The 24,222-nt window shown below is 45.2% G+C and overlaps 7 protein-coding genes and 1 non-coding gene across 17 annotated transcripts; 4 read left to right on the top strand and 4 right to left on the bottom strand.

Annotated features, from left to right (window-relative positions):
• Nucleotides 1-1,111: 1,111 nt before the first annotated feature.
• On the bottom strand, nt 1,112-7,096 carry LOC108027202 (regulator of gene activity). Of its 2 annotated transcripts, none has more exons than XM_017098511.3 (8): nt 6,070-7,096; nt 4,319-4,454; nt 4,051-4,259; nt 3,350-3,575; nt 2,237-2,800; nt 1,857-2,061; nt 1,434-1,598; nt 1,112-1,370 (listed from the first exon to the last, which is right to left on the bottom strand). In XM_017098511.3, exons 2-8 carry the CDS (start codon nt 4,449-4,451, stop codon nt 1,151-1,153), a joined length of 1,722 nt encoding a protein of 573 aa, XP_016954000.2. In that variant the 5' UTR covers nt 4,452-4,454; nt 6,070-7,096; the 3' UTR covers nt 1,112-1,150. The 2 variants fall into 2 exon arrangements, with proteins under 2 accessions (XP_016954000.2, XP_016953998.2); XM_017098509.3 differs by having other exon boundaries at nt 3,332-3,575.
• Nucleotides 7,097-7,342: 246 nt separating this feature from the next.
• Nucleotides 7,343-11,230, top strand: LOC108027201 (another transcription unit protein). Its single transcript, XM_017098508.3, has 5 exons — nt 7,343-7,497; nt 7,554-7,617; nt 7,683-7,751; nt 7,808-8,426; nt 9,876-11,230. Exons 1-5 carry the CDS (start codon nt 7,467-7,469, stop codon nt 11,169-11,171), a joined length of 2,079 nt encoding a protein of 692 aa, XP_016953997.1. The 5' UTR covers nt 7,343-7,466; the 3' UTR covers nt 11,172-11,230.
• Nucleotides 11,231-11,759: 529 nt separating this feature from the next.
• Nucleotides 11,760-19,769, bottom strand: LOC108027205 (CDC42 small effector protein homolog). 3 transcript variants are annotated; one of them, XM_017098514.3, is made up of 3 exons: nt 19,546-19,769; nt 13,727-14,099; nt 11,760-12,742 (listed from the first exon to the last, which is right to left on the bottom strand). In XM_017098514.3, the coding sequence occupies exons 2-3, from the start codon at nt 13,973-13,975 to the stop codon at nt 12,734-12,736; spliced, it is 258 nt and encodes an 85-aa protein (XP_016954003.1). In that variant the 5' UTR covers nt 13,976-14,099; nt 19,546-19,769; the 3' UTR covers nt 11,760-12,733. The 3 variants fall into 3 exon arrangements, with proteins under 3 accessions (XP_016954003.1, XP_050745508.1, XP_050745509.1); XM_050889551.1 differs by having other exon boundaries at nt 19,415-19,563; XM_050889552.1 differs by having other exon boundaries at nt 13,727-14,096; nt 19,415-19,562.
• Nucleotides 14,106-19,550, bottom strand: LOC108027204 (DPH4 homolog). Of its 2 annotated transcripts, none has more exons than XM_044094472.2 (2): nt 19,415-19,550; nt 14,106-18,244 (listed from the first exon to the last, which is right to left on the bottom strand). In XM_044094472.2, exon 2 carries the CDS (start codon nt 18,242-18,244, stop codon nt 17,699-17,701), a length of 546 nt encoding a protein of 181 aa, XP_043950407.1. In that variant the 5' UTR covers nt 19,415-19,550; the 3' UTR covers nt 14,106-17,698. The 2 variants fall into 2 exon arrangements, with proteins under 2 accessions (XP_043950407.1, XP_016954002.1); XM_017098513.3 differs by lacking the exon at nt 19,415-19,550 and adding an exon at nt 18,302-18,557.
• On the top strand, nt 18,954-22,552 carry LOC127011631 (uncharacterized). The gene is made up of 2 exons (XM_050889550.1): nt 18,954-19,172; nt 22,360-22,552. Exons 1-2 carry the CDS (start codon nt 19,057-19,059, stop codon nt 22,550-22,552), a joined length of 309 nt encoding a protein of 102 aa, XP_050745507.1. The 5' UTR covers nt 18,954-19,056.
• LOC108027026 (fibroleukin) lies at nt 20,517-22,158 on the bottom strand. 5 transcript variants are annotated; one of them, XR_007764786.1, is made up of 4 exons: nt 21,968-22,148; nt 21,506-21,899; nt 21,359-21,441; nt 21,213-21,272 (listed from the first exon to the last, which is right to left on the bottom strand). XR_007764786.1 is itself a non-coding variant. In XM_017098221.3 (3 exons), exons 2-3 carry the CDS (start codon nt 21,173-21,175, stop codon nt 20,598-20,600), a joined length of 480 nt encoding a protein of 159 aa, XP_016953710.2. In that variant the 5' UTR covers nt 21,176-21,301; nt 21,359-21,435; the 3' UTR covers nt 20,517-20,597. The 5 variants fall into 5 exon arrangements, 1 of the variants encoding a protein (XP_016953710.2); XR_007764789.1 differs by having other exon boundaries at nt 21,225-21,301; nt 22,057-22,158; XR_007764787.1 differs by having other exon boundaries at nt 21,225-21,301; nt 21,968-22,149.
• Nucleotides 22,410-24,004, top strand: LOC108027203 (60S ribosomal protein L13a). 2 transcript variants are annotated; one of them, XM_044094471.2, is made up of 3 exons: nt 22,410-22,575; nt 22,946-23,214; nt 23,279-23,399. In XM_044094471.2, exons 1-3 carry the CDS (start codon nt 22,555-22,557, stop codon nt 23,382-23,384), a joined length of 396 nt encoding a protein of 131 aa, XP_043950406.1. In that variant the 5' UTR covers nt 22,410-22,554; the 3' UTR covers nt 23,385-23,399. The 2 variants fall into 2 exon arrangements, with proteins under 2 accessions (XP_043950406.1, XP_016954001.1); XM_017098512.3 differs by lacking the exon at nt 23,279-23,399 and adding an exon at nt 23,561-24,004 and having other exon boundaries at nt 22,412-22,575; nt 22,946-23,186.
• On the top strand, nt 23,227-23,308 carry LOC122817818 (small nucleolar RNA SNORD34). Its single transcript, XR_006367389.1, has one exon. It is a non-coding gene; the product is annotated as a small nucleolar RNA SNORD34 (small nucleolar RNA).
• Nucleotides 24,005-24,222: the final 218 nt, after the last annotated feature.

The following is a 24,222-nucleotide window of genomic DNA, read 5'->3' on the forward strand; positions in this document are numbered from 1 at the left end:
TTTAGGTGTTGCGCGGGGGCACACTTAGTGACGAATCACACTAGGGGAGTAAATGAAAAACTGCAACAGGGTGCATTAGAAAATCAATTGGTTAGGAAAAGAAAGCTATAAAAGTATTGTAGGGATACTCTCTTGCAGTGTAGTTATGACCAATACGCATCGAAAACCCAACCAGGTAAAATGTGAAAGCTGCTTCAAGTTTTGCAAACACGTAGCTCAAAACTCACGTTCGAAATTAATTAGGCAACAAAACTATACAAAAACTACCGTTGATTTGAATTGAGTTTAGAGTTAAACTCATAACCAATTGGTAGTCTTTTTTATATTGAACCTTTTATATTCCTATGAGTACGTGTACTCTACTCTTCGAAAGTAGAAGGAATCGTTTCTGATCCACTAAAGTATATACATTCTTGATAAGGATAGCCTAGCCGATCTAACAATATATTTTTGCCAGACCGTATGAACGCTGGAATCTACTCACACTCTAATGCTCATAACGCTAAAACCGATGCCCCCATTTCTGAATATTTTGAAAAAGTAAAAATAGTTTTTAGTGATCAATACATACATATCTGAATCCTGAAAATATCTTAATCATTAAAAGTAATGACTTTTTTTAAACAGGCTTCGACATGAAAGTATTCAGCAGTACCGCTGCAGTTCGCTAGGTGCCCTGGCTTTGACAAGGTCTGTAGTACAGCCTTTGTCCGCTAGGTGCAGTGGTGCTGGCATGTGTGCCGTGCTAATCATAATTACATTCCATTTTATTTTAAACAGTGTAACGGGTATGTGATATTCGAATTACTCGACTATAGCGTTTCTTCTTGTTAAAGCTCAAGAATGAAAATTTGACATCTAGTGCCTTTGGGCTGAGCCGTGTCTCATCCAATGTCTAAGGGATTACTACAATGTCTCAAGTCGAAATGTTATTTAGTTAGGTCAGTACTGAGTAATGGGTATGTGATGTCGAGGCCACCCCAGCGTTCTCTTTTGATAAAATCAAATTTTAAAGAACAATAAAACTCAAATAAGTTGTTTATGTTGTGCAATAAAAGTTATAATTAATGTTATTGTTAAAAGTCCTTGTTGCAATGCAAAAACAACAGCATTATATGTTCTTTTTCAATTTTTTTCATTTTTATTAATTTTATACAGACTGTCCATTCATAAACGCACTTATATTGGGACATTTATCTAATTTCTCGGCATCTATTTGGAAAACCTTGGACAAACGTTTCCAACTTTGCGCATCAAAGTAGTAGAAGGTGCCGCGCTCTTTTGTACCATTTTTTTCATATTGATCAATGCCAGGAATTCGAGTTATCCATATTTTCTCCTCCACATGATACCGCCACTCGCGACTATGCCTGCGAAAGTCAAATACTCATTTAAGTACACCTATTTTAAGGGATGGTGTCGGAAGTACTTACAACTCAGCAGCTGCCATTAATTGCATCATATCGCCGATGTTCGTGTAGAAAAGGAAAAAGAGCAGGTCTTCTTGCAGCTTTTTCAGTACCGGCGCAGTGAGTTTGTCTCTTATCGCGAAGTTAATCAGATATTCGGGTGGCACGTTGAACTCAACGTCTTGTGCTCTGAAAAAACCGAAGTTGTGGTGTTAAATACAATATTATTTTCGTCGTTCTCTTGAATGTTTCTGCAAATTAACAACTGTGTGAAGGGTAACAATAAATAATTAAGACCCGATAATTTTTCCAGTTCAACATTTAATGAAAACTGAAATAAGTGTGAATTACTTAATGTTATAATTAAGGCAACAATGAACCATATGAAATTTTAAAAACATTCTTTAGGAAACTAATTAATTTGAATGTAATTTTAATAATAATCACCTGCAGGGCTGTGCGACGAACGGGCCAGCGAATGTTGTATGCAAGCTCTCCTGCGAGTTCAGATTCAGGCCCAAGCCCGTGAGATCCGTGCCCAAGGAGAGAGTCACCAAGTTGGGATCCGTTTCTGCAGCTCGAATGAACGTTAGCAGGCCCACCATGCCGAACTGGTTGTTCACCATGGTCGCTGGTATGTTTGTGACCTTGCCTATTAATAGAAAAAGGTTTAGTATTAGGTATGGTATACAACTTGTACAACTCATTTCACACATAAAACCATGAAAGCGGGTTTACATTTTTTAATGGAGCTTTGAAGCCAATCGACAACCAAACATTAAAATTAAATTAATAACGAGGATTCACATCAAAATGTCGGCACTCACCATCTGGCGAAGTTTGCACGCCGCTCTTCACAAGTTTATCGTTGCTGGAATTATCGTTTAGATGCTCGCTGCCCGCTCCGCTCCCGGAGTTGCCGCTACCACTGCCCAGACCGCCGCCCACGCCCATCATGGCATTGCTGTTGGGTACGCTGTTGACGCCGCCAATGCCGCTGTTGCTGCCCACCAGTCCCCCGTGCGACCCGCCGACAACTCCGCTGGCTGCGTTGCCGCCGACTCCGCCGCCTCCTGAACTACCGGCTCCTCCGCCTACCACCACGCCCCCTAGGCCACTTCCCACAGCTCCGAGACCATTGCCGCCTACAACGCCGACGTTGGTGCCGCTACTTCCGCTCCCTGATCCGCTGACCACTATCGAGTTCATCGGCTTTTCCGTGCCATCCAAGTGATTCTCTGTGGAGGCACCGCCGGAGCCTCCTGCTCCGCCGCCACTCCCCACCGCATTCGTTGTGCCGTCCGAGTTCTGGGTGCCCGGTAACGCAGGGAAGTCCTCGTTTGACATCGTAAACTCCGATTGCTCTGACGTCGGTTGCTTCACCATGCCAACTGAAATCGGAAAGAGGAGCGACCGGGTCGCCAGGGCAAATGAGTGAAGCGAAGGAATGACTTATAAAAGCAGATGAAACTCATACACACTACAAAAGGTTATCTAACTTAAGTAGCAGCTCGAAAAAGGATTCCTTAACCAAATTAAAACAACAAAACTACCAAACTACCCCTATACATCCAATTAAATTTGATTTAAGTTATAACCGGTTTAATTAATTAACTCAAGAAAATGCTTGCAATTCAAGGCTTTGCGTAATCTTTAAGGAAAAAATATTAATTTAAACAACGGGGCCAACGGCCCAGGAATAACATGATACTATCAACAAATAATAATTTATTACATTTCAAAACATGGTTAAGCCTGGATCCCTTCTTCGAGCGTTTGCCAAACCAACACCATTACCCGAGATTAGTCACAAATAAATAAGTGGGCCCAAAAACGAATCACATGACACCACGCACATCAGTTCTTAATCGTAATTGTAAACAGAAATAAATAAAAATAAGTGGATTTTGATTTGAACTCACAAGAGGTAAAGAAATTACCATAGGGTTTGCTGCCCGGCGGCTGGAGCGGATTCGATTGGGGCAGTGTCTGGTCGTTCTGGCCGCGCGCATTCGTCAGCGAGGGGAACTCCGTAGGATCGAGCAGGGCTGGCGTGGAGGCATCACTCCCGCCACCGCCGCCGAACACGTGGAAGTTGTTTAAAGGACCGCCTCCACCCGTTCCGTAGCCGCCGCGACCCGTCTGCATGAAGTTGCCCATGTTCGACTGTGAAGAGGAATGGTTTTATCCAGGTCTTAGGATGAGCCTACTGTCTAGTCTAGATTGTCCAGCTCAAACTTTAACACAAAGTATTTAGAAAAAATCGTTGAAAAGTGCACTTAATATTTACGCTCTACAACCTTATTTGTTTTTCAAATGAGTCAAAGTATATTTAATAGAAAATAAAAATGAATATAAAGGTAAAGTATTTATACTCGAAATTTTACTTTTCTCATTAGGGTAATACACAGTTTGCCTAGTTTTTTGAACTACCTAGTTGTCAAATTGTGTTAGAATAATATTGAAAATGTAAATATTTAATCGTATTTAAGCAATGCATTTACACCCACAAAGTCATGAGGAAAAAAAGTTCTTTTGAAGTTTTTAACTAGCTCTCTCTAACTATGTTTAAAAACCTCTTTTAATGGTTCGGATTTTTTGAGTTACAAGTTTGAGCTGGACGAGATGGAGTGCTGCTCACCATGGGGCCACTGCCCAATCCCTGCATGGCACGCCGTTCCACAAACGGCCGCTGGCCGAAGAGGTTGGCATTCCGGTTGCCGCTCGAGATGGCGGGTCCGCCGACCGAGAGCTGGGCATTCCGGTTGGGCGACAGCTGGGGCTGCTGCTGCTGTTGCTGCTGTGGCGCCTGTCCGTAGTTCGCCGCTCCAGGGTAGGAGTTGGCAAAGTCTGTGGCACACGGAAGTGAGTGGGATGCTCCGACAAAGGCGGTGTTAGCACGTGCTTACCGGTTTGGAACATGCCCGACGTGGGCGTCACATGGCCAGCCAGGGAGCTACCACCGAATCCTCCAGTTGTCCGGCCAGCTAACGCCGCGTTCGCTATACTTCTCGGGGGTTGTTGAAAATTTAAATTCGCCATAATCTGCAATGGAAGGGGTTGTCGATTAAAAGGCTGTAGCTTCGCTCTCGGCGGCCCGATGGGCATTCTTATCGCTGTACGAATAACAGCGCACATAAACAAAATCGAATACCCAAACAGTGCTGCGCCCTGATATGATGACAAATATAGGTAATTATTAGGGATTTCCAAGTGTTAGGGGTTCCCATTGCACATCCCGACTGAATAGTAATAGCGACTATCTAGTCCCACGCACTACATGCGAGTAGACCAACCCAGTGCACTACTCGAAAACTTCTGCGTAACCGCAAAACGTCCGCTTCAAAGGGCTGAACCGGGAAAGTTCTTCGTTCATAAACAAGAGTTTTATTCCAAGTGACTTAGTGGAGGGACTACAGTGATAACGAATCGGCTCCCCGCAGATAATTGTCGCACACTAAATGCGAGCATATGCGTGTTAACCAAATAAATAAACAACCTGAGGGAGGGGAGCCTTGGGCCCAGGCCAGGCATCGCTAGTGCGAGTGTGACTAGGGTCGTCTAGTTTAATTGCGCAGCTCCGATTCGCAGGGATGCCAAAAAGGGTTCCCAATTCGCCCTCGCCACTCGGTTCCGTTAAACGGCCGGCGCATCAGCTGTCGATTGGCGAATTCGGACAGCGAACCAAGGAGAAGGAGCGAAGGAGAAGTAATGGTGAAGGATGACGACTATGACGGGGACGGAGGCGCAATTATTGCCGTTCCTCTTTGGCGGGGCACACATGCACAGGAACAGCCGTGTGGACAAGACGGAGGCGAAGACAATGGCAGTGGTGTGGGTGACAAAACCAGAATGACTGGCAGCAGGGTCCGAGGAGGAGGGAGTGGGACGGGGCGAGGGCCAAAGGATACGCCTGCACTTGTCGCACGATCAGCTATGCAGGTAGTGGTGAAGCAGTGCGGCAAAGTGCACAAAGATGTACAGTAAATACTTAGGCTTAGGGATAACCCTATTAAAGTTCTTGAAGCTGTAGAATGCAGTTTATTTTGTCAACAGTCTGAGGGAAGCTTGGGATGCGATAAAACTAAAATGTATTTCAGATTTTGTGTTGCCTATTATTGTGTAAAACTTACTAAGATGGGCAACTCCACCAGGGCATATTTAAACACATTTTAGCCTTTTCAGTTGTTTAATGTAATAAATCGTTGACCAACGAACACCATTCCGAAAAACGCCTTAATACCGTTTACAATAGGTTTGCTCAGTTGTTATCATCAGTTCCTAATTGATTGTTCATAGCCAACCGGTTTATCTTATCGGAAGGCCACTGTAATCCAGAGCCCGCCCCACACATCTGCAGCCATCCACGCAGGACTTTGTGCCACTTCCCTCCCACCTCCCTAGGCTGATCGCCCGGAACTTTAATTTAGCAAGAGAACGAAACCCAGCCACCAATTGCCCGGCTAGCTGAGCCGATCGCCGCTTTACCTGCCCTGCGCATGTAACTTTATCAGCTGACGCAGCGGTCGCTGTGCAACACTGGCGCTCGCGCTTACCACAAAAACACGGGCTGGCGCAGACTTCGGGCCAAGCAAACCGAGCAAAGTAACCTTGGGTGGCGGGGCGAAAGAAGAGCGGAGGGCTGGAGCGCGCAACTTACCTAAATTAACGTTAGACGATACTGCCGCTTCTTGCACTTCCACTGTTAACGCTCGCTTTCCGCTCTGTCCAGCAACAACAACATACACTGATCGGATCGTTCTCACCGCATTTAACATTCCAAAGCGGCCGGCGGGACGAGGACGTGAGAGTCGTTGTCCTGGCGCCGTAGCTGCGACGGATCGCCGAATCAGCAAGTCAGCAGGGATGTCTGCCTATGCTAATTCCCACTGGGCAGCCGTTGGTTAGCTGTAGTCGCTCGTTCTCCCTCGCACTCACTCGCTGGAAGGCCGACTGACTAACTGGCTGGCAGGCTGGAAGGATGCAACGGGAAACGGGAAGCGGGAACTGGAACCGTAGCGGGAGCGAGGTTAGTTAGTACTTTTCCGCGCCGTGTCGGCCCTAAATAAATGGCATATATATCGCTGTGCGTGTGTGTATATATGCCTCGTCTGTATGCAGCGTGGTCTTCGTGCCTGAGAGAGAGTCGAAGAGAGGGAGTACCGAAGGATGTTGATGTGATGCCTGGCTGAGGCTAAAAGTTTTCCGTCTTTTCTGCGCCGCTCTTGCGACCACTGTTATTTCACGCTTATGCAAATGTCGCGCACGTTACACTCGGATTGTCAATGGCTTTAAGTTTTTGGTAGTGTTTTCCTTTTTGTATTTTATTTGTAAGTAAATAATTGCTCGCTATTGCGCTGTTGTCTCTGCTTCTTTCTTCACTGCTGCACAAGCACTGTGTCTGTGACCCTGTGTGTGTGTTTGTGTGTGAGTCTGTCTTTGTTTTCTCAGTTCATTGAAATTTCACCCGAAGCAGCGAATTGGGCAAATTCTCCGCTCGATTTGCGTATCTTTTACGCCACCGGCCCGCAAATGCACTCGAACTTGGTGGAGCCGGGTCTCTACGATCCACTTTCGAGGGGCAGTAAACAATTATTTAGCGCCAGAAATGGCCTTAAATTGTACACAAAAAATGTTCCGCAAAAAACTTTGTGGCTGTCACGAATACAAACACACAGGAATTAGGGATGTAAAAATCTGCTATCGATGCAGCACTGCCATCGATAGTCAGCCATTTTTGATATGGCGGCTGTGTGGCTATTAAGTGCAATGTAGGCACTCTTTCCATATGCTTTTGTGCCTTATTTAAGTTTTTTTTGTTTTATTGTTAATGTTTTCGCTCTATTTGTGGCTAATCAAATAGTTGTTTACATTTAATCGATAGCTATAGTCGGCTATCGTGCTGCCACTTGGTCCAACCGTGCAGACGCCCCCTAGCTTGCTTTAGTAATCGATTACTCTGACAGTGCCAAGGCCTCCCAAACTCAACTTTATTGCCGGCCGCGACTTTTCTTAATTTCCGATTTTCCAAGGTTTTAATTAAGCTTTCTTGGCAATATGGGTGACCAAAACTCGGACGATGACAGTGGTGAGTGGCTTGTGATTCCCTGGCCTGAGGAGTTCCGATTTAGATTGTTTCCGCAGGTTCATCAGGCTCCAGTCGCAGTGGCAGCCGCAGTGTCTCGCCGCAAGGAGGCAGTGCACCAGGGTGAGATATTGTGGCTTCGTAAGCAGCTTTTGGAGTGTGCTGACCAGTCTGCCTATGTGTTTCAGGTCCCCCCGCAGCCGTAGGTCGGGCAGTGGCAGTCGCAGTGTCACGCCGCAAGGAGGCAGTGCACCCGGGTAAAACATTGAACCTTCTCAAGCAGCCTTTGCGCTGACTCTACCATGTTTTTTAGGTCCCCTCGCAGCCGCAAGTCGGGCAGCGGCAGCGAGCGATCCCGCTCGGGCTCCAGGTCTTCCAGATCTCGTTCTGGCTCGGGCTCGCCGCGGAGTCGCAGATCGGAATCCCCTCAAAGTCAGAAGTCGGGATCCCCTCACAGTCGTAGATCAGGATCGGCTCACAGTCGCAGATCCGGCACCCCTCAAAGTCACAAGTCTGGATCTCCCCAAAGCCGTAGGTCCGGCTCCCGGCAAAGCGCCAGGTCTCGTTCCCGCAGTGGAACGCACAAAGGAAGTGGCAACGAGGAATCCCGCTCAAATTCGCCCAACCTGCAGATTGACGATGAGCGTGCCAACTCCAAGAGCGGCAGTCGCAGCAGAAGCAGGAGCAGGAGTGGCAGTCGCACATCCAGGTCGCGTTCCAAGACGGGCTCCCCTTCACCCGCCAGAAGTCGCAGCCGCAGTGGATCCGGTTCCGGCAGCGACATTGGCGTGCCCAAGAAAAAGGCACGCAAGGCCAGTGGCTCAGAGCAGGAGAAGAACAAGAGCGGTAGCGATAGCGACATGGAGGAATCGCCCACTAAGGCGAAGAAGTCGCGGCTGATCGACTCAGACAGCGAGTCCGATCAGGAGGAGGTGAGTCGATAGGAATTGAATTATTTATTCGTTTATAGGTGGCTTAAGTGCCTTAAACATCAGCTGCGGCGTAGCTAGGATAGTTTTCGCCGAGGACGTGAGTTACCCTCAGCGCTGGACTCCTGATTTAAGAGCCTGAAGCTAATGGATCCTCCAAAGCGTAAAAAAGCCATTGGTGCCAGGCAGAATCGTCTGCAACTCACTCACCAGTTCCTTCCATTCTTAAACAACCTGACACCTTTAGTGAATACTGAGCCTATTCCTCCTGTACAAGTTGGCTCTGCAGAAACACAATCAGCCATACCAAAATACCCAATCAGTGGTTCCGCAAAAAAAAACAAATATTTTTTAGGCTTTCCCCTGACCCAACGGCTTTCGAGGTGTTTGACTTCAACCTAAACCAAAGGCCAAAATTTTACCGTGGAAAAATTAAATTTTACCTATGCTAAGGACACTTGGTCTTTTAAGATCACTGTTCCAAATAAGCTCTTTTCAACCATGTTTTCTTTAGATTCCTGGCCTGCCCTAATGGTGGTCAAGAAATTCGCAACTAGGAATAGAAATTCAAGTAAAAGAAAAGGTCCTGTAGAAACAAGACTCTTTAGTAGTGTCGCACCTGCATCTTCTTGAAACAACTGAAAATTAGCTAGCTTACTAAATTGTATTCGAATAGTCTTTCTTGTGTATCTCATATTTTTGGGTTCATTGAGACCTGGTTAAAACTGGAGATCCAAAACTCGGAAATTTTTCGGAAAATCGAAAATACCGGTTCTCAATCTATTTGTCCTAAGCACAACATATTTTAAAGTGCTCAAGTCCCTTTGTACCAAATCTTTTTAACTCGATTTAAAATTCAGTTTTCTTCAAATCCAGAAAAGTTATTTTATCTTGTTAACAATAAGCGTAAATCCACCAATAATCCTTCGTCGGTATCTTTTTAAACGATTATCGCAACAATTAATCAAGCGATAGCCAAGTTTGTTTTTTAGCAAGATTTTTGAAACGACATATTCTTCTTCGCGGAAGCCTTACGCAAGCCCCTTCTCAAATGATCTACTTTATCCTTAAAATCTTCACGGTTAGAAGGAGCGGTCCTTTGAAAATTCTCGGTTTTTTTTGGACCAAGACTAAAGTTTGCTTATCATATTCGTCCATGTTAAGTAATGCTAAGGATGCGCTCGGCTTTATGAAAGGGTGGTCAATGAAATTTAATGATCCTTATATTACCAAGACCGTATTAATTTCGCTTTCCCGATATTTTAGTATGATGTCTTCTGTTCCATGCAGATTAACAAGAAATTGAAGTCCCCTTATTTCAAATCATTGTATACCTAACTATGACTTGCATGATCCTTTCAGAGTATTCTAACTATAATAGACTTTATGCAATTATCTTAAATTCTGACTCCCTGCCTTCTTTAAAACGATTAATATTAAATATTATTGCAGGCAAAGAAAGCACCCGCCGCAGCTGACATATTCGGAGATGCCGATGATATAAGTGACGATGAGGAGGAGGCTGGGCCATCCCAGGCTAAGTCGCCAAGCCGCTCCAAGAGTCGCAGCCGAAGCAAGTCTCGTTCCCGCAGTCGTTCGATGAGCCGCTCGCGTTCCCGCTCGAGGTCGCGATCTCGGGATAGAGTAGAGACTCAGGTGGAGCAGGCGCCCAAGGAAGATGAACCTGAACCGCTGCCCGAGACACGAATCGACGTGGAGATTCCACGCATCTCTGCAGACCTTGGAAAAGAGCAACACTTTATTAAGCTGCCAAACTTCTTGTCAGTGGTCACGCATCCTTTTGACCCAGAGACCTATGAAGATGAGATAGATGAGGAGGAAACCATGGACGAGGAGGGGAGACAGCGCATCAAGCTCAAGGTGAGCAACACCATCCGCTGGCGTGAGTTCATGAACAACAAGGGCGACATGGTGCGCGAGTCGAATGCGCGATTCGTGCGCTGGTCCGACGGGAGCATGTCCCTCCACCTGGGCAACGAGATCTTCGACGCCTACAGACAGCCGCTGCTGGGAGACCACAACCATCTGTTCATCCGCCAGGGCACTGGTCTGCAGGGCCAGTCGGTGTTCAGGACCAAGCTCACCTTCCGTCCCCATTCCACGGAGTCGTTCACGCACAAGAAGATGACCATGTCTTTGGCCGATCGCTCCAGCAAGACCAGTGGCATTAAGATCCTGACCCAGGTGGGCAAGGACCCCACTACGGACAGGCCCACGCAGCTTAAGGAGGAGGAGGCCAAGTTGCGCCAGGCGATGCGCAACCAACACAAAGCGCAGCCCAAGAAGAAGAAGTCGGGTGCGGGTGAACCACTAATCGGAGGCGGCACCTCATCCTACCAGCACGACGACGGCAGCGATGACGAAAACGCCATAAGTCTGAGCGCCATAAAGAATAGGTACAAGAAGGGCTCCGGTGGAGGCCCGGCAGAGGTGAAGGCGTCCACAATCTACTCCTCGGATGAGGACGAGGGCTCCGACTTCGAGGCGCGTCGCAGCAAGAAGGTGGACAAGGCCAAGGCCAGCAAGGCGCTGCGCGACTCCGACAGCGAATCAGATGCTGGCAGCGCCAAGAGCGGCAAGAGTGGCAAGAGCGGGGGAGGAGGCAGCGGCAGCGGAAGCGATAACGAGGGCAGCCAGAAGAGCGGTGGTGGCAGCAGCAAGTCGGGCAGTGGAAGCGGCAGTGGCAGTGGCTCCGGCAGCGGATCGGGCAGCGACAACGATGATTAGGTTGGACCAGTTCGTTTATGTTCCTTGAGTAGACCAATAAAAGAAGTGTACGATGTTCACTTGCCGACTGTTATTTGCGGGCTTTGAGAATGTTGTAGACCATCTCCCGAGTGTCGGATCATCAGACAATTTCGAAACCATAGAGAAAACTTTAAAAGTTTATCGTTTTAGGAATAATAATGTAGGTTGCAACCCGTTTTGCACATTTTAGCTTAGGTTAATATTTGCAAAACTTTTGTTTTACATAACAGGCAGGCTTTAGGAAACTAAATTTATTAGGAAGGTATGGTTTGAGAATGCCTGAAAATAAATTAATATAAATCTTCATATGGAGCTCTACAGATTTTTTAAACAAATGACCTTGAGGTCCGTGAGGAATTTTTCACTTATTCGCCAAGAGATCTCAACGCGGAGTAAGCATTATTTATTGGCCCGAAATCATCACCCAGATGGCCGAATTCAGTTTGGCCGATTAGAGCCAGTAGCAAAAAGCACTTAGGCCGTGCAATTAGCTGTCCGTTCAACCGTGATGCCGGGAGATAATTTCGAAAGTGCCCACCGATGTTTGCCATAAAAACACACGATATATTTACTGCTTTTAAATATATATATTTCCATAAATTATTGCTTAAATATTTGTTTATACAATTAGACTATATGCTGGAAACCCAACGCGTGTTTAAACTCTTTCTCTGTTATCTACAACGGCATTTGATTTTACAAATATATATGTCCGCTTTTGATGTGGGGTTCTACAAAGGTACTCGTCAATCTATGCTTGAATTGTCGCTTGCCTAAAACCGTTTACTCCAGTCTGCTCGGGATCTAATCCTATTAAGAGGTTCACAAGTATTCGAAGGGAAAATATCATAGTGTTCTTAAACGTACTACTTTGTGTGTTGAATGTGATTGTGCGACACTTTTCCGCAGTTAATAACGTCGTGTAAATGCTTAATCAGCTTCGTAAAAAGACTCGCTAGTCGCACCATTTCAGCCAAATATCATGGGTCAGACTATTTTTGTTGGTTGTGCAACTGATTATAAGGCAGTTTTCGCAGTACATGAAATGTGCTTTGAAAATGTAAATTACTTCGGATAGGAACTGAACTGGTAGTTCCCCTTGATATTTTGGCATTAAGTACATCCAAGAATGTTACGTAATGTTCCAACTGACTCTGTATACAAACAGCGTCAGGCTTAACTATTGGTTTTAGGTGATTCTAGTCGCTTGGCACTCTCTTTGCGATTTTTCATTTAGCTAATACTCACAAAAAGCAAATCAGCCCAAAATCTCTGCACGTGCTCAGCTGGGGCCCGTGGAGGTAAGCCGGAAAGGAATCCGTTGTCGTTGGAACCTAGTTCAAATGTGCCCTCCTCCACACCTCCTCGTGACGCCCAGCTTGTGCACCATTCAGCCCTCCCTCTCACATTTGCCATCTTCGCCTGATAACACGCCACAACAAAGAATTGTACAAAGTATTTATGCTGCTCCTCTGCTTTTCTGTAAAAATTGCACGAAATGCATTTCGTAGCGGGGACGCGCGAGGTGACTGGGGCTTCCATCAGCAGGCCTGTGAATAAAGAGCAAAACAAGAGAAACATGAGTCGAGGATTGCCTGTCAACCATTTAAGCGATGTACTAGACCGTGGCCAGCACACCGCTCAGCAGCTCCGTTGTCTCAATTAACTATAGTCATATAGTCATACATATGTGGCTGCCGGCGACAGGGGCGGGGCGGGCTGGCAGGGATTGGGGAGGGCGGCCTTATCAGCCATCGGGGTCCCAGAAAACGAGCGCTCGGCATGCACACACATACGTATTTGTTGTCGAGGGGGCGGCGAAATGGGGTGGATTAATTGAATTTGGGCAAAGTGGGGTGTGTTTCTGCCGTTCGATGGGAAGTTCGAGCAGTGGGATTTGGGTTAAGCCGCTATTAATGGATCTCAGTCTCCACAAATTTACAATCGACTTTTTAATTTGGGGACAGAACTCTTGAAAAATGGATGCTAATCAAGTATAGTATACATTTGTATACGTCTTCATATACATATTCAGTCCGCTTTTCTTTGTCCGCTTCACCTGAAGCCGTGGAATAATAATAAATCGGTTCTTGTGGTTCTCACTTCTAGATGGCCCTGTGCACTTAAGCTGATATCCCTAAAACTGGGCATCTATTTGAGTGAAGCTGAATTCAGTATGCACACTTTAGCCTCCACCCTGAACCTTGCCCCGCAAGATCTACATAGGTGCTAAGCGGCCAAAAGGTTCTTGGATTGCGACAACCGAATCACGACGTGATTCGCACATTAAGAAAACCGCAAGGCGGGGAGCCAAGCAAAGCAAATGACTCAACAAGCCAAAAGCCCCCACAGCGCCTACAGTATAACTTCCGTAAGGCGAACCTCTGGCAATGGTACTTTCTACTTGGTATAAATCAGAGGCATTTGATAAGGTTAGGTAAAATGATCAACTGTAGTAAGTCAAATGGGCCAGAGGTACGTCTTAAAGAAGCTGTCTTGTGGGGGTCACCAAGTGGCCGGCCAAGTCAACTCACGTGCAGCGAGTGTATCGAGTTGGTCTCGTAGCCGCCCTTGCTCTGCATCTGGGTTGAGATCGCGTTGAGGCGGTTGGCCGACAGCTCCACGTCCGCCGACCCGATGTGGCCCGTGTGGACGAAGTTGGTGGGATTGCCGATCATGGACCGGTCGATGCGCAGGCGTTGGTGTGGGCGGCGGGAGGGGGAGCGCTGCTGCTGGAAGCAGCAGGAGAACCACTGCAGCCAGATCTCGCCGGTGCTGGCCATCTTCCCCTTGGCTCGCTGGCTGGACGGCGTTTCAGTCTTCTGGTGGTGCTGGCGGTCAATCGAGAGGCTGCTGCTCCCAGCCAGGTTGACGACTCCGTTGGGCGTGGGCTACGCACCGCGGCTACTGGAACGATCGAACGGGGAGGGGCTTTGATTAGATTCTTCGAAAACGGAATACTTTACTTTCTCAAGCGTTTCGGATTCAAGCCCACGCATTTTGTGTGTTGAAAAATAAGTGAATGTTTAACTTAGAGAGTATTGAGTTTGCACAAGACGACTTGCTTTAGATATACGTTTAGCTAAATATGATATTAACTTTCATATTTTCCAAGATGCAGTTATGTGTGAACAACACAGGGCCATAGTTACTTCGGAGCAAGTAAATCGACTCATAAAGTCCAACTAAAAGTAGGCTAATCGTTCTACTTTAAGCTAACCTTGGGGACGCGCCTTTTTTGATACACTATACGCAGATAGTTGCTCAACAAAACTTATTCAGTCACAACCAATAACAGTTAGGGAGCCCAAAGCATTTACATTGCTCCAGAAAGGCAGTGACGTACAGAGATGTGCGATGTGTTCTGCTGGCACATACGTAACTCCACCTTGTGTGGGAGGAGTGTATCCGTATCTGCCCGATGTTTGTCTGCTCTACTTGCTGCCCCACTTGCTACCTTGCTTTTCACTTGGCTACACACTCGCTGGTACATATACAGATACAGATGCAGATGCGGACACCTTGGGCGAGCATCCATCCGCAGATTCGAAAAACAGAAACAGAACCACAGAATTAGACGGCCCGAGGCGTTGCCTGGGAAGCCGCAAAGTGGCGAAAGAGTATAGCTAGCTGAAAAGAAACCAAATCAACAATAATTGGCACTTTTGTGTAATTAAGATTGAGAGAAAGACACAAAAGAAACAGACGGAATCGCCAGAAAAAGTCGGGCTGTCACTCACGATCTTAGAGGTTTGCAGGCACAACTAGTTCTGGAGAACATCTTGCCTGCTTCTTTTGTACGGATACGTTTTCCTTGAAACGAAATCCGCACCTCAACTGAATAAATAGCGTAAGTCGGCGAATCATCGGTGTTGATCGGCTGTTTTAGGGGACCCCATGCAAAAACAGATTTAGGCTCGGAAAGTTATAGACGAGTTGTGGCAACTTGTCAAGAACATGTGTGGTCCATCGTTTATCTGATAACAAGTTCATTCTTTGCAAAGGGTTCAAAAAGTGTTCTTCAAAGATACATCACCAGTTGCGCCTGGATCAGCAAGGCCCGAAAGCCATTTGATTTTAATAAACTAAAATTCAACTCCGTTCTCCTGTTGGCCCTGAATTTCGACATATTACAAGACTCTGTCCAGCTAGAACAACTTCCTATACTGCTGTTCTGGGTATCGCATAGCCATTTGATCCCTTTTCTTTCCGGAGTTCCAGCTTAAACTGTCTCGGGCCTCATCAGATCACTGGGATGGCTATGTGGGTATGACAAGCATTTTCCGCGCACTTTCCGCAGAGGCCGGGCTTGTTCCAAACTTCTTGGGCTTTCTACGCGTGTTGCGCAGTCTCTCGTCCCCTTCTGGCCATTGGGCAATTAAAGCTGCTCAAGCGTCTTTAATGCGCAGTGAAAACAAAATGAAAGTGCCAGGCGGCAGGGCAGAGATGTGGAGTTGGAGCACGGAACGTGGAACATGGAGCTGGCGACGGTTGACGACTTGGACGTGGGGCTGAGCTGGAGCTGGAGGCCGGCTTATTGTAGCCAACATATCTGCACTTTCCGAGAGCGAACTTTAAAGCCAGCGTTATTATCTCGAATCGCGCTACGACGCGTGTCACACAAAAGAAGTAATACACAGAGAGAATTCAGTTTGATATGAGACCGAGTTAGATCTAGACGAAGTTTGAATGATGGAATGTCCTAGTATAGAGCCCAGAACATCCCACTGCGTTTTAAAAGCTTCCAGCTTGATAAGTATTTTTAGTTCAGAATGTCTCAACATACAATGCTGATTCCTGTTTCTAGGGAAACATTTTCTCGCTGTGTAGCAACTGACGGATTGAGGGAATGACTGGAATGAGTAAGCGAGTGACGAGCGGCAAATGCGCAAAAGCGTTTCAATTTTCTGTGTCAAAAGGTTATTAAAGTGTGAGATGCCCAAGAGATAGGGCCAGAGAAATGCCTACACAGAGAAAATAAATAAGTAGTGGGATCAATATACTAAATTAGCCGGAACCTAACTTGCCCTGGGTCCAACTTTCAGTGCCAACCATCTTTTTATTTACGAAAAAAAGGAGAAACAGTTCCTCCCAAACCAAATCAAATGAAGTAAAAAATGTGGTTTGATGTTTTGTACTTCTGAGAAGCACCTTATTTCTTCCAGTGCTTAGATCACATAAGTGTAGCAGCTTGTGAGCGAAAGGTACGCACGTCTTCCTCTGACTTTTGTTTTCCCATTTAACTCGAACTGGGGCTGGAAATCAAGTGTTTATCAAGCTTGTCTGCCGGCTTATGTAGATGGCGTTTATGCACAAGCGAGCATATGGCATTTATATGTGTAAACAACGCGCATGTTTAGAAAACGAAAGCTAGACAACCGTTAATTATCAATCGAGTGACGTACTTATCCGGCGGGAAAGATTTGCGAGGGGGGACTGATAAAAATAAAATACAAGAAACCCCGGCGACGGGTGTGCGTAATTTGCCGTGTCTACTGCAAATTACTTTGCAATAATCATAAACAAATGGAATCCCAATGGTACTCGACTTTTTCGTCGGCTCTCGGAGTCGTTTATAGACATTTCGCTTTCTGTGCCTCTGCAGTTGCTGACATCATCGTCGACGCCGCTGCGATCGGGCGGGGTTATTGAATTTTAACAAAAAACGAAAAATGGGCGAACTCGAGTAATTATAATTACATTTAAGGAGCTTAAAAACCGTTGTTTTTTCTGTAGTCGAGCCCAAGCGATTAAATGAGAGATTTCAAAAGTTCAACCCTAATGTCCGGGAGATATCATTTAACATTATCAACTTTAAAGTACTTGAATTATTACCTACTTCTTTTAACTTCACATATTCTTTGATTTTATAAAAGTTCCTATAATATCTTCAAGCCGTATAATGTAAGTATTAACGAATAAGGTATTAATGAGAGTGAAAATATTATAGTATTTGGCCATAACCACTTTAGTAACACATTAATAAAGTCATATATTTTAATATGAAAGAGGAGCCCCTTCGAAAATGAAGCACTTTCATCAATGCTGTGCCAAACAGCGGATTAGCGAGCCCATTAATGCGGCCTAAGTCCGTCCGAAACTTGACCCAAAACTCCCCCAAATGAAGAAACAGCAAACTGCTCGTAATGTGGCAAAGCTCCGACAATTCACACGCGTCAAAGACATCAAATCTTTGGTAATTTCTCCCCGCATAGCGGAAACGAAGCGTATGCAAAGTGAATGAGCAGCGGAGTGGGGCGCCCAAATCGAAATGATGTACCATCATGTTACATCACTTTTGGGCACAACAAGCGACAAAGAAGGGGCTGGGCCCGCTCGAACGTCGGATGCACGACGTCGATGACAACACGCTTTGCATATGAAGAGAGCTCTCCGAGCTGGGGTTCAAGAAACCAATAAACCGGGTGTAAAAGTTAAATTTAAAAGAGCTCGCAATCGAATAGTTGGATTTGCAAGCAGTTCCATTATTTTCTGGGTTTCTTTATTTACAACTTGCGGCTGGCTTGTTTCACAATAATCACTAAAGAGCACTCGTTGCACTCCACAATCACTTCGGGTGACTCATCGCCTCCGTCTCCGGGTCCATCGAACAGATACTGACCGCCGCACCGGCAGTCGTACGCATAGCTCCACATTGTCGCCGGCCCTTTGTCTGCTTTAGATTGGGATGGGGACTCAGATTCTCGGGAGGGAGGTGCCGGTGCCTCTGCCTCGTCGTCTTCTTCGATTTCCACTTGGACCCGCTGCATTTCATCCAGCTCCACTGTGGCGAATATGTTGCTGTGGGCCCGGAATTTCGACTGCAGCAGTTCGGCATCGTAGTGCTTGCGCTTGATGGGATCTTTCAGTGTGTTCCACGCCGCGTTTATAGCGTTGAAGTCGCCGTTCTGGGCCTCCGATCCCGGATTTGGGTCATCGAGCTGTCGTAATTTGTCGGGATGACATTGTAGTATCAATTGTTTGTAGCTGCATTTGATCTCTTCGAAGCTGGCCGTGGAGGGCACGTTCAAAAGTTCATAAAAGTCGGGCATCTGGAAGGGGAAGTCCGTGAAGTAGTTGTAGGAAAAGCAATATTTTCTTGTACTTACTTTAGGCTTGAGAGATTTTATCTAGCACTTTATTTTTATATTTATCACTTTATCTCGATAGCTACGTTTAACAAGCAAATTATATTACTTATTTAACTTTATCTATCACTGTTTTCAATCGCTTTAATTAAATCAGTTGTTTGCTAGGTAAATTTATAGGATTTCTCTCAACAAGTAAATGAAAGCACTTATTGATGCATAAACTGACGATTTCGGGTACATATCATTATTTCATGGTGGTATTAAGAAAATCCTGCTAAGTGATAAATAAAACACATTTCAACATTAACATTCCCGAGGACACGTAATCTAACTCAGATCGTGTCAATTATTAATGCAATTCCATTCAGCACTGTTATAAACCCCACACTCTGCTTTCTTCGCGCAAGCAGCTTATAGTTTGCCAATAAAATAACTTATAAACGCGCAACTTAATGTAAGTTCTTAGATCTTGTTTCTCGGCAAAAAATGTGCGATCCTAATGCGCGGCGCTTACCAACACTGAAGGTTCTAAGGCCCGAAAACAGCTGTTTGTTGTTTACATGGAAGGCGGTGCTCGGCGGAACGGAATAACAGTTAACTTAATCAATATAGAAACGGCACCCCCAGCTCACGCACACAGGCACACCCCACACGGCCAGACAGCCTCTGTTGCTGGGAAAACGGAAATGTCCCCAAGAAGGAGTGTTTGTGCATGCGTGTTTTGTGTTGCTAGGCGGTGATAAACATTATTTCCCCACAAATCAGCACTGCAAATGCATTGCATGTGCGCCGATCACAAGTCCCGGTCCGTAGATCCCCGTGAAAGAGAAAAGTCGGACACATTGTCAAAAGTCAAGCCCCAATTGCACTTGGAGAGCCGGAAAACAAGGTCAGCAAACTGGTTCGGCGGCAGCAGCCAAAAAAGAGATATAAACTCGAACAGCGAATGGGGCATCGCACACGCTGACCCAATTTCGAAATTAGCGAAAAAGGAAAGGGGCGAACTTGCCCCAAGCAGGAACTTATAGCTAATTAATAGCAGACCCAGACATCGAACAGCGAGCATCGCATCTAATTTAGAACGCACGCACATACGATTTTCATGGGTGCCGCATGCAACTCGAAACTTGCCTTATAAGGTAGCGACGGCTTTTCCTGCTCACAGGTCACGTGTGGAAAAGTTTTGTTGCTCCGCCGATTTGTTTATAATGGGCTCGGGTTCGTTTTCGGGCAGAGGAGAAGGAAACTCACCACCCACTCACTTTTCAGAACTCTTTTCAGTCTCTTGGGCCAGCACTTTTTCATTCAGATTAGCGCGCGCCTTGCACTCGCCCGCAGCCAACAGGAGTCGTCATGTAAAGATGGACTTAATTGGCATTTAATTCGCGTTTATTCACGGCGTTCGGAGTGTTTACAGCACGTTTACCGTTTGCAGCAGGTAGGTTGAAAGTTTTTGAAGTAGTGACCAGTGTGACCGCGCGTTAAGCCGTTTAGAATACCATTCTGCCAGAAGTAAATACCACAGCTTCGCTTTTAGGAAATACGATAAATATACGATCACATTCAAAAATGAATAAGGGGCATTCCCTAAATTGTTAGAAGTGTATATGGCACATTTCGTGTCAACCCGGCCAACCCATTAAGATTGAATCACATCGTGTCCAAGAATTACCCTCGTAATATTAGCATTTAATTTTCAAAAGCACTAACGCATTTTTGACAGTAAGCAAGAAAAAAACAATAGAAAAACATGACAAAATATTAATTTCAAGGTGTAACTGTGCACTTTAAAAACAAATAAAGACTTAGCGTGGGCGTGTTGACATGGAATGTCCCATATATGCATTGTTGTTGTTTCAAAATTAAACAAGAAAAAGTTGGAATCCTTCCTTTTTCTATTTTATTTTTTGTTGATAGGTGTGACGCCTGAAATTCAATATTAACTTTTTTGTTATTTTAGCAAGCCTATACAAATTACAGATATATATCTTATGTGAACTTATTTCTAAACAATCACTTATCTTTCACTATCATTACTTTAAAATAACAAAATTGAATAAATATACTTAAATTTAAAAACTTTTCCGCTGGATATGTCAAATATTAAGGAAAAGTAGAAATGGTTCGTAGACATTTTAAAAGTTGGTTTTCTAGGGTATATCGTCAAAGGGCGTAGTCTGCTAGTACTTTGATGGAAATCATTTTATTTATGCGATTATTATTATATTTATTAAATTTTTTTATATTTTAGGACATTAAACTTATTTATACAACTTGGCACATTGTCCCCCATCGGCACCTTTTCAGGGTTTTTTTAGGGTTTTGGCCTTATAAGCATTTTGCACGATTTGAGAGAATATCTCTTTCCCATGTTCCAATGACCCCACCAAATTCCATCCCATTCACTCAACTCCATTTTACAGTCGTAGTAATGTCCGTTCAAGTTACTGCAAATGATACAATTATTTAATAAAGTCAAATTAGTAATTGTATTAATTTTGTCTAGTTAAAACAAATAAAAATAAATATAAAATATAGTTCTTACCAATCGTTTATATCCCACCATCCGCAATACCCGTCGCCTTGAAAATCCCTGTTTATATGCCTCTGCAAAGCATCGCCAGCATTTCCAGAGTATTTACCAAGGGACAGCAGCTTGTATAGCTTATAGACCTTACGGTCTCCGACAACGAAGTGGTCATACCTGACGAAAGCAACCACCTTGTCGAGGTCGACAAGTTGAATGTACAGCTCATGTCGATGACCTAATGTCAGCTTATGCAATTTTTCACTTCCGATCCAGAATACACCACCCAAATCTCCACAGCCGTCGAAAAAATGAGCTTCTGTTTTCATGGGCACACTTCCATCAAAGCGGCGTTGGATGACCATCCAACCTGGACCGGCAGAGGGAATATCCTCAAAAACAGCTCCGAAGGGTTCAAAGTCAGGGAATGTTATTAATTGAATTGAAGGAATCCCAGTGCAACTGAGAAATACAAAAGATTCGCTTGGATTCTGGCATTCTTTAGTGTGTAGGGTAAACTCAGAAAGTTTTAAGTTCAATGCATTTACCTCGGCTTCTAGCTGCGTTATGTGCTCTTCTTTCTCTTTAAGATTGGTTTCATATTTTTGGGTCTTCTCATTATATTCGTCGTCTGGAAGAGATTCAATTTTCAAAAGTTTGCATTTCAATTCGTCAATTTCATTTTCCAGACTCACGATTTCTTCTCCTTTCTCGGCCATTTTATTTTTAAATTTCTGATGAATTTTGGCAATTTTATCGTCCCTCTTCTTCACATTATCTTCCAACTTAAAAATTTGGGCCTTCAATTCTTCGATGTACTTATCTTTAGAGCCGGATGTCCCAGTATCTTCATTTCTAGTTAGCGCCTGGCTCTGTCTCAAATGAAGCTTGTTTTTCATTTCCACGAGTTTGGTTCACCAAATCGATCGACATTTTTAGGGACTTGATTAACTGGTCCTTGGACTTTTCTTTTTCACTTGCGACTTGCACTTTGGCAATAGTCAACTTGGAAGACAGATCATTTATTTTTGATAATTCCTCCTAATAGTCTTCCTCAGTCCTCGCACGATCCTCTTTTGATCTCTTGATCTGTAAATGGTTTAGGATTTCTATGTTAATACCAACCTAGTCCGAATTGTTTTCAGTGTTTGAGTCACCAAACGATCCTCGAAGTCCCTGCGAGAGATTGTTTAGGTTGCCAGGTTTCATGTTCTTGCAAAGTATTGTTGATAACTATAAAAGTTACATATAATAGAACACAAGAGTTGCGAAGGATTTAATGTAAACAATTTCAATTGCAATCGGTGTTTCTTTATCTTAAAGTGTAACCAGCTTGTGATCGCATAAGGATTTTTTAAGGGCGTTGCCAGAGTGTTAGACAATAAAGGGGCTTGGGGATGAGAAAGCCCAGCTTTCCATTAACTAACAATGAATATATAAGTCAGGAATGTTTCATAAGCATATTTGTGCCTTTACCGCTGCCACTGAAATGTTGTGTTGAATTTTCAAAATTCAACAGTTGAACATATATTCCATTTAATATAATCAGGAGTGCCATTAAAATTTTGAAATCACAACATAAGAAAAGGCGGCAGAACTGGCTAGGAGTGTGTACTGGCTATGGCCAACAAATGGTAACGCATACCCGCCGCTCCGAACTAGTTCCGGTTCTCAAAGCAACCCTGCGCGGCGATGCTCGAACTGTCAACGCCACTTCCGCCTTCTTTCCGTGCGGTTCTTAAACATGACTGGTTTAACGAACAGGGTAAGTGCCGAAAAAACGACTTTAAAGCGGGCAGAGCATCAAACAAACGTGTGAAACGTTTGGACCACAATGGTGGCCCGCAACGCGAGTGGCAAAATGTGCGAAAAAGGCGTGTGGAAGTGCTGTTTTGAGTGTTTTAAAAGGCGTCGCGCCGTACACGTGCCAAAAACAGAGCCTCTGTGAAAATTTGGAGTGGGCTGCTGGCCAAGAGCTGGCAGATCGTGGAGTGCATTAGTTGCTTCAGGAAAACAACGTGCTGGAGGAAGTAAAGACGCCACTCACATTTGTTTATGCCGTTGCCGCCGGACCTAACCTCACAAAGGCCCTAAATGTTTTCCTATTTTAATGCGATTTCCCCTTACTTTTTCAGACCGTTGTTATTGATGGTCGCGGCCATCTGCTCGGCCGCCTGGCCTCTGTGGTTGCCAAGTACCTGTTGCAGGGCGGCAAGGTCGCCGTCGTCCGCTGCGAGGAGCTGAACCTCTCCGGACACTTCTACAGGAACAAGATCAAGTTCCTGGCCTACCTGCGCAAGCGGTGCAACGTGAACCCGGCCCGTGGTCCCTTCCACTTCCGCGCCCCCTCCCGGATCTTCTACAAGGCCGTCCGAGGTATGTATTTCCCCAGTGGAGAAGTTGAGTTGAGTGCAGCGCAGTTCCATGATGTTTTCAAACCTTATTACCTACATTATTTGAATGAAAAGCCATGTAAACAAAACACAACTGAGGGATGCTGCTGCCACTTATACTACTCTGACCACACAGCCCCTGAAAATCACACTTGCTAACCGCCGTTTCCCTCTCTTTTAGGTAAGCATACGAGGCCTGCCACTAGCTGACCCACCTGCCATGATGATTATCACATTCTTACCTACATTATTTGAACGAGAAAACGTGTAACCTACTCTCAACTGACGCTCCTAGCCATCGAAACCTTATCCCATTAGTGTGCGTTGTTGACTAACGCGATATCCTCTTCATTGCAGGCATGATCCCACACAAGACCAAGCGTGGCCAGGCTGCCCTCGCCCGTCTCCGTGTCTTCGACGGTATCCCATCGCCCTACGACAAGCGCCGCCGCGTCGTCGTGCCCATCGCCATGCGCGTGCTCACCCTGCGCTCCGACCGCAAGTACTGCCAGGTCGGCCGTCTGTCGCACGAGGTCGGCTGGCACTACCAGGACGTGGTCAAGAGCCTGGAGCGCAAGCGCAAGGCCAAGCTCCGCGTCACCCTCAAGCACAACCGCGAGCTGAAGAAGCTGACGGTCAAGGCGCGCGAGAACATCGCGAAGGCCGCCGAGCCCTTCAACAAAATCATCAAATCCTACGGCTACGAGGTTTAAGGACAACAACAAGGGCAAAATTACGTACGTTCAGATGCGTAGCAGTTTTTTAAAAGAGAATAAAACAACATCTAGTTTAAAAAACAAATCCGTCTTTGAGGGTTTATTTTTTTTTGTTACGAAGAATGTTTAGACTTTTCGGTTTTGAACAGTGCGGTACAATGGTGTAGTGTAAATATAATATGAGAAAAGCCAAGTTTTGTAATTTCGTACCTAAACGAGTTTTCAAACAGAGAAAAAATGCATGATTGGAACTTACAGAATCATTTTTATATTCCAAATAAGTTCACATTAATGATTATTGAG

The sequence above is a fragment of the Drosophila biarmipes genome, chromosome 3R, assembly GCF_025231255.1.
Source record: "Drosophila biarmipes strain raj3 chromosome 3R, RU_DBia_V1.1, whole genome shotgun sequence".
Classification (NCBI taxonomy): Eukaryota; Metazoa; Arthropoda; class Insecta; order Diptera; family Drosophilidae; genus Drosophila; species Drosophila biarmipes.

Excerpts from the sequence above, each read along its gene's own strand:
- LOC108027202 (XM_017098509.3), bottom strand. The coding sequence starts at position 4,451 with ATGGCGAATTTAAATTTTCAACAACCCCCGAGAAGTATAGCGAACGCG. Across the intron at positions 3,576-4,050 it reads GATTGGGCAGTGGCCCCATG|TCGAACATGGGCAACTTCAT; the intron begins GTGAGCAGCACT and ends TCCTCTTCACAG. Across the intron at positions 2,062-2,236 it reads CGTGCAAACTTCGCCAGATG|GCAAGGTCACAAACATACCA; the intron begins GTGAGTGCCGAC and ends TTCTATTAATAG.
- LOC108027201 (XM_017098508.3), top strand. The coding sequence starts at position 7,467 with ATGGGTGACCAAAACTCGGACGATGACAGTG. Across the intron at positions 7,618-7,682 it reads CAAGGAGGCAGTGCACCAGG|GTCCCCCCGCAGCCGTAGGT; the intron begins GTGAGATATTGT and ends TATGTGTTTCAG. Across the intron at positions 8,427-9,875 it reads GCGAGTCCGATCAGGAGGAG|GCAAAGAAAGCACCCGCCGC; the intron begins GTGAGTCGATAG and ends ATATTATTGCAG.
- LOC108027205 (XM_017098514.3), bottom strand. The coding sequence starts at position 13,975 with ATGGCCAGCACCGGCGAGATCTGGCTGCAGTGGTTCTCCTGCTGCTTC.
- LOC108027204 (XM_044094472.2), bottom strand. The coding sequence starts at position 18,244 with ATGCCCGACTTTTATGAACTTTTGAACGTGCCCTCCACGGCCAGCTTC.
- LOC127011631 (XM_050889550.1), top strand. The coding sequence starts at position 19,057 with ATGCATTGCATGTGCGCCGATCACAAGTCCCGGTCCGTAGATCCCCGT. Across the intron at positions 19,173-22,359 it reads TTGGAGAGCCGGAAAACAAG|GAGTGCCATTAAAATTTTGA; the intron begins GTCAGCAAACTG and ends TAATATAATCAG.
- LOC108027026 (XM_017098221.3), bottom strand. The coding sequence starts at position 21,175 with ATGGTCATCCAACGCCGCTTTGATGGAAGTGTGCCCATGAAAACAGAA. Across the intron at positions 20,731-20,828 it reads TGGTGGGATATAAACGATTG|TAACTTGAACGGACATTACT; the intron begins GTAAGAACTATA and ends TATCATTTGCAG.
- LOC108027203 (XM_017098512.3), top strand. The coding sequence starts at position 22,555 with ATGACTGGTTTAACGAACAGG. Across the intron at positions 22,576-22,945 it reads TGACTGGTTTAACGAACAGG|ACCGTTGTTATTGATGGTCG; the intron begins GTAAGTGCCGAA and ends TTACTTTTTCAG. Across the intron at positions 23,187-23,560 it reads CTTCTACAAGGCCGTCCGAG|GCATGATCCCACACAAGACC; the intron begins GTATGTATTTCC and ends TCTTCATTGCAG.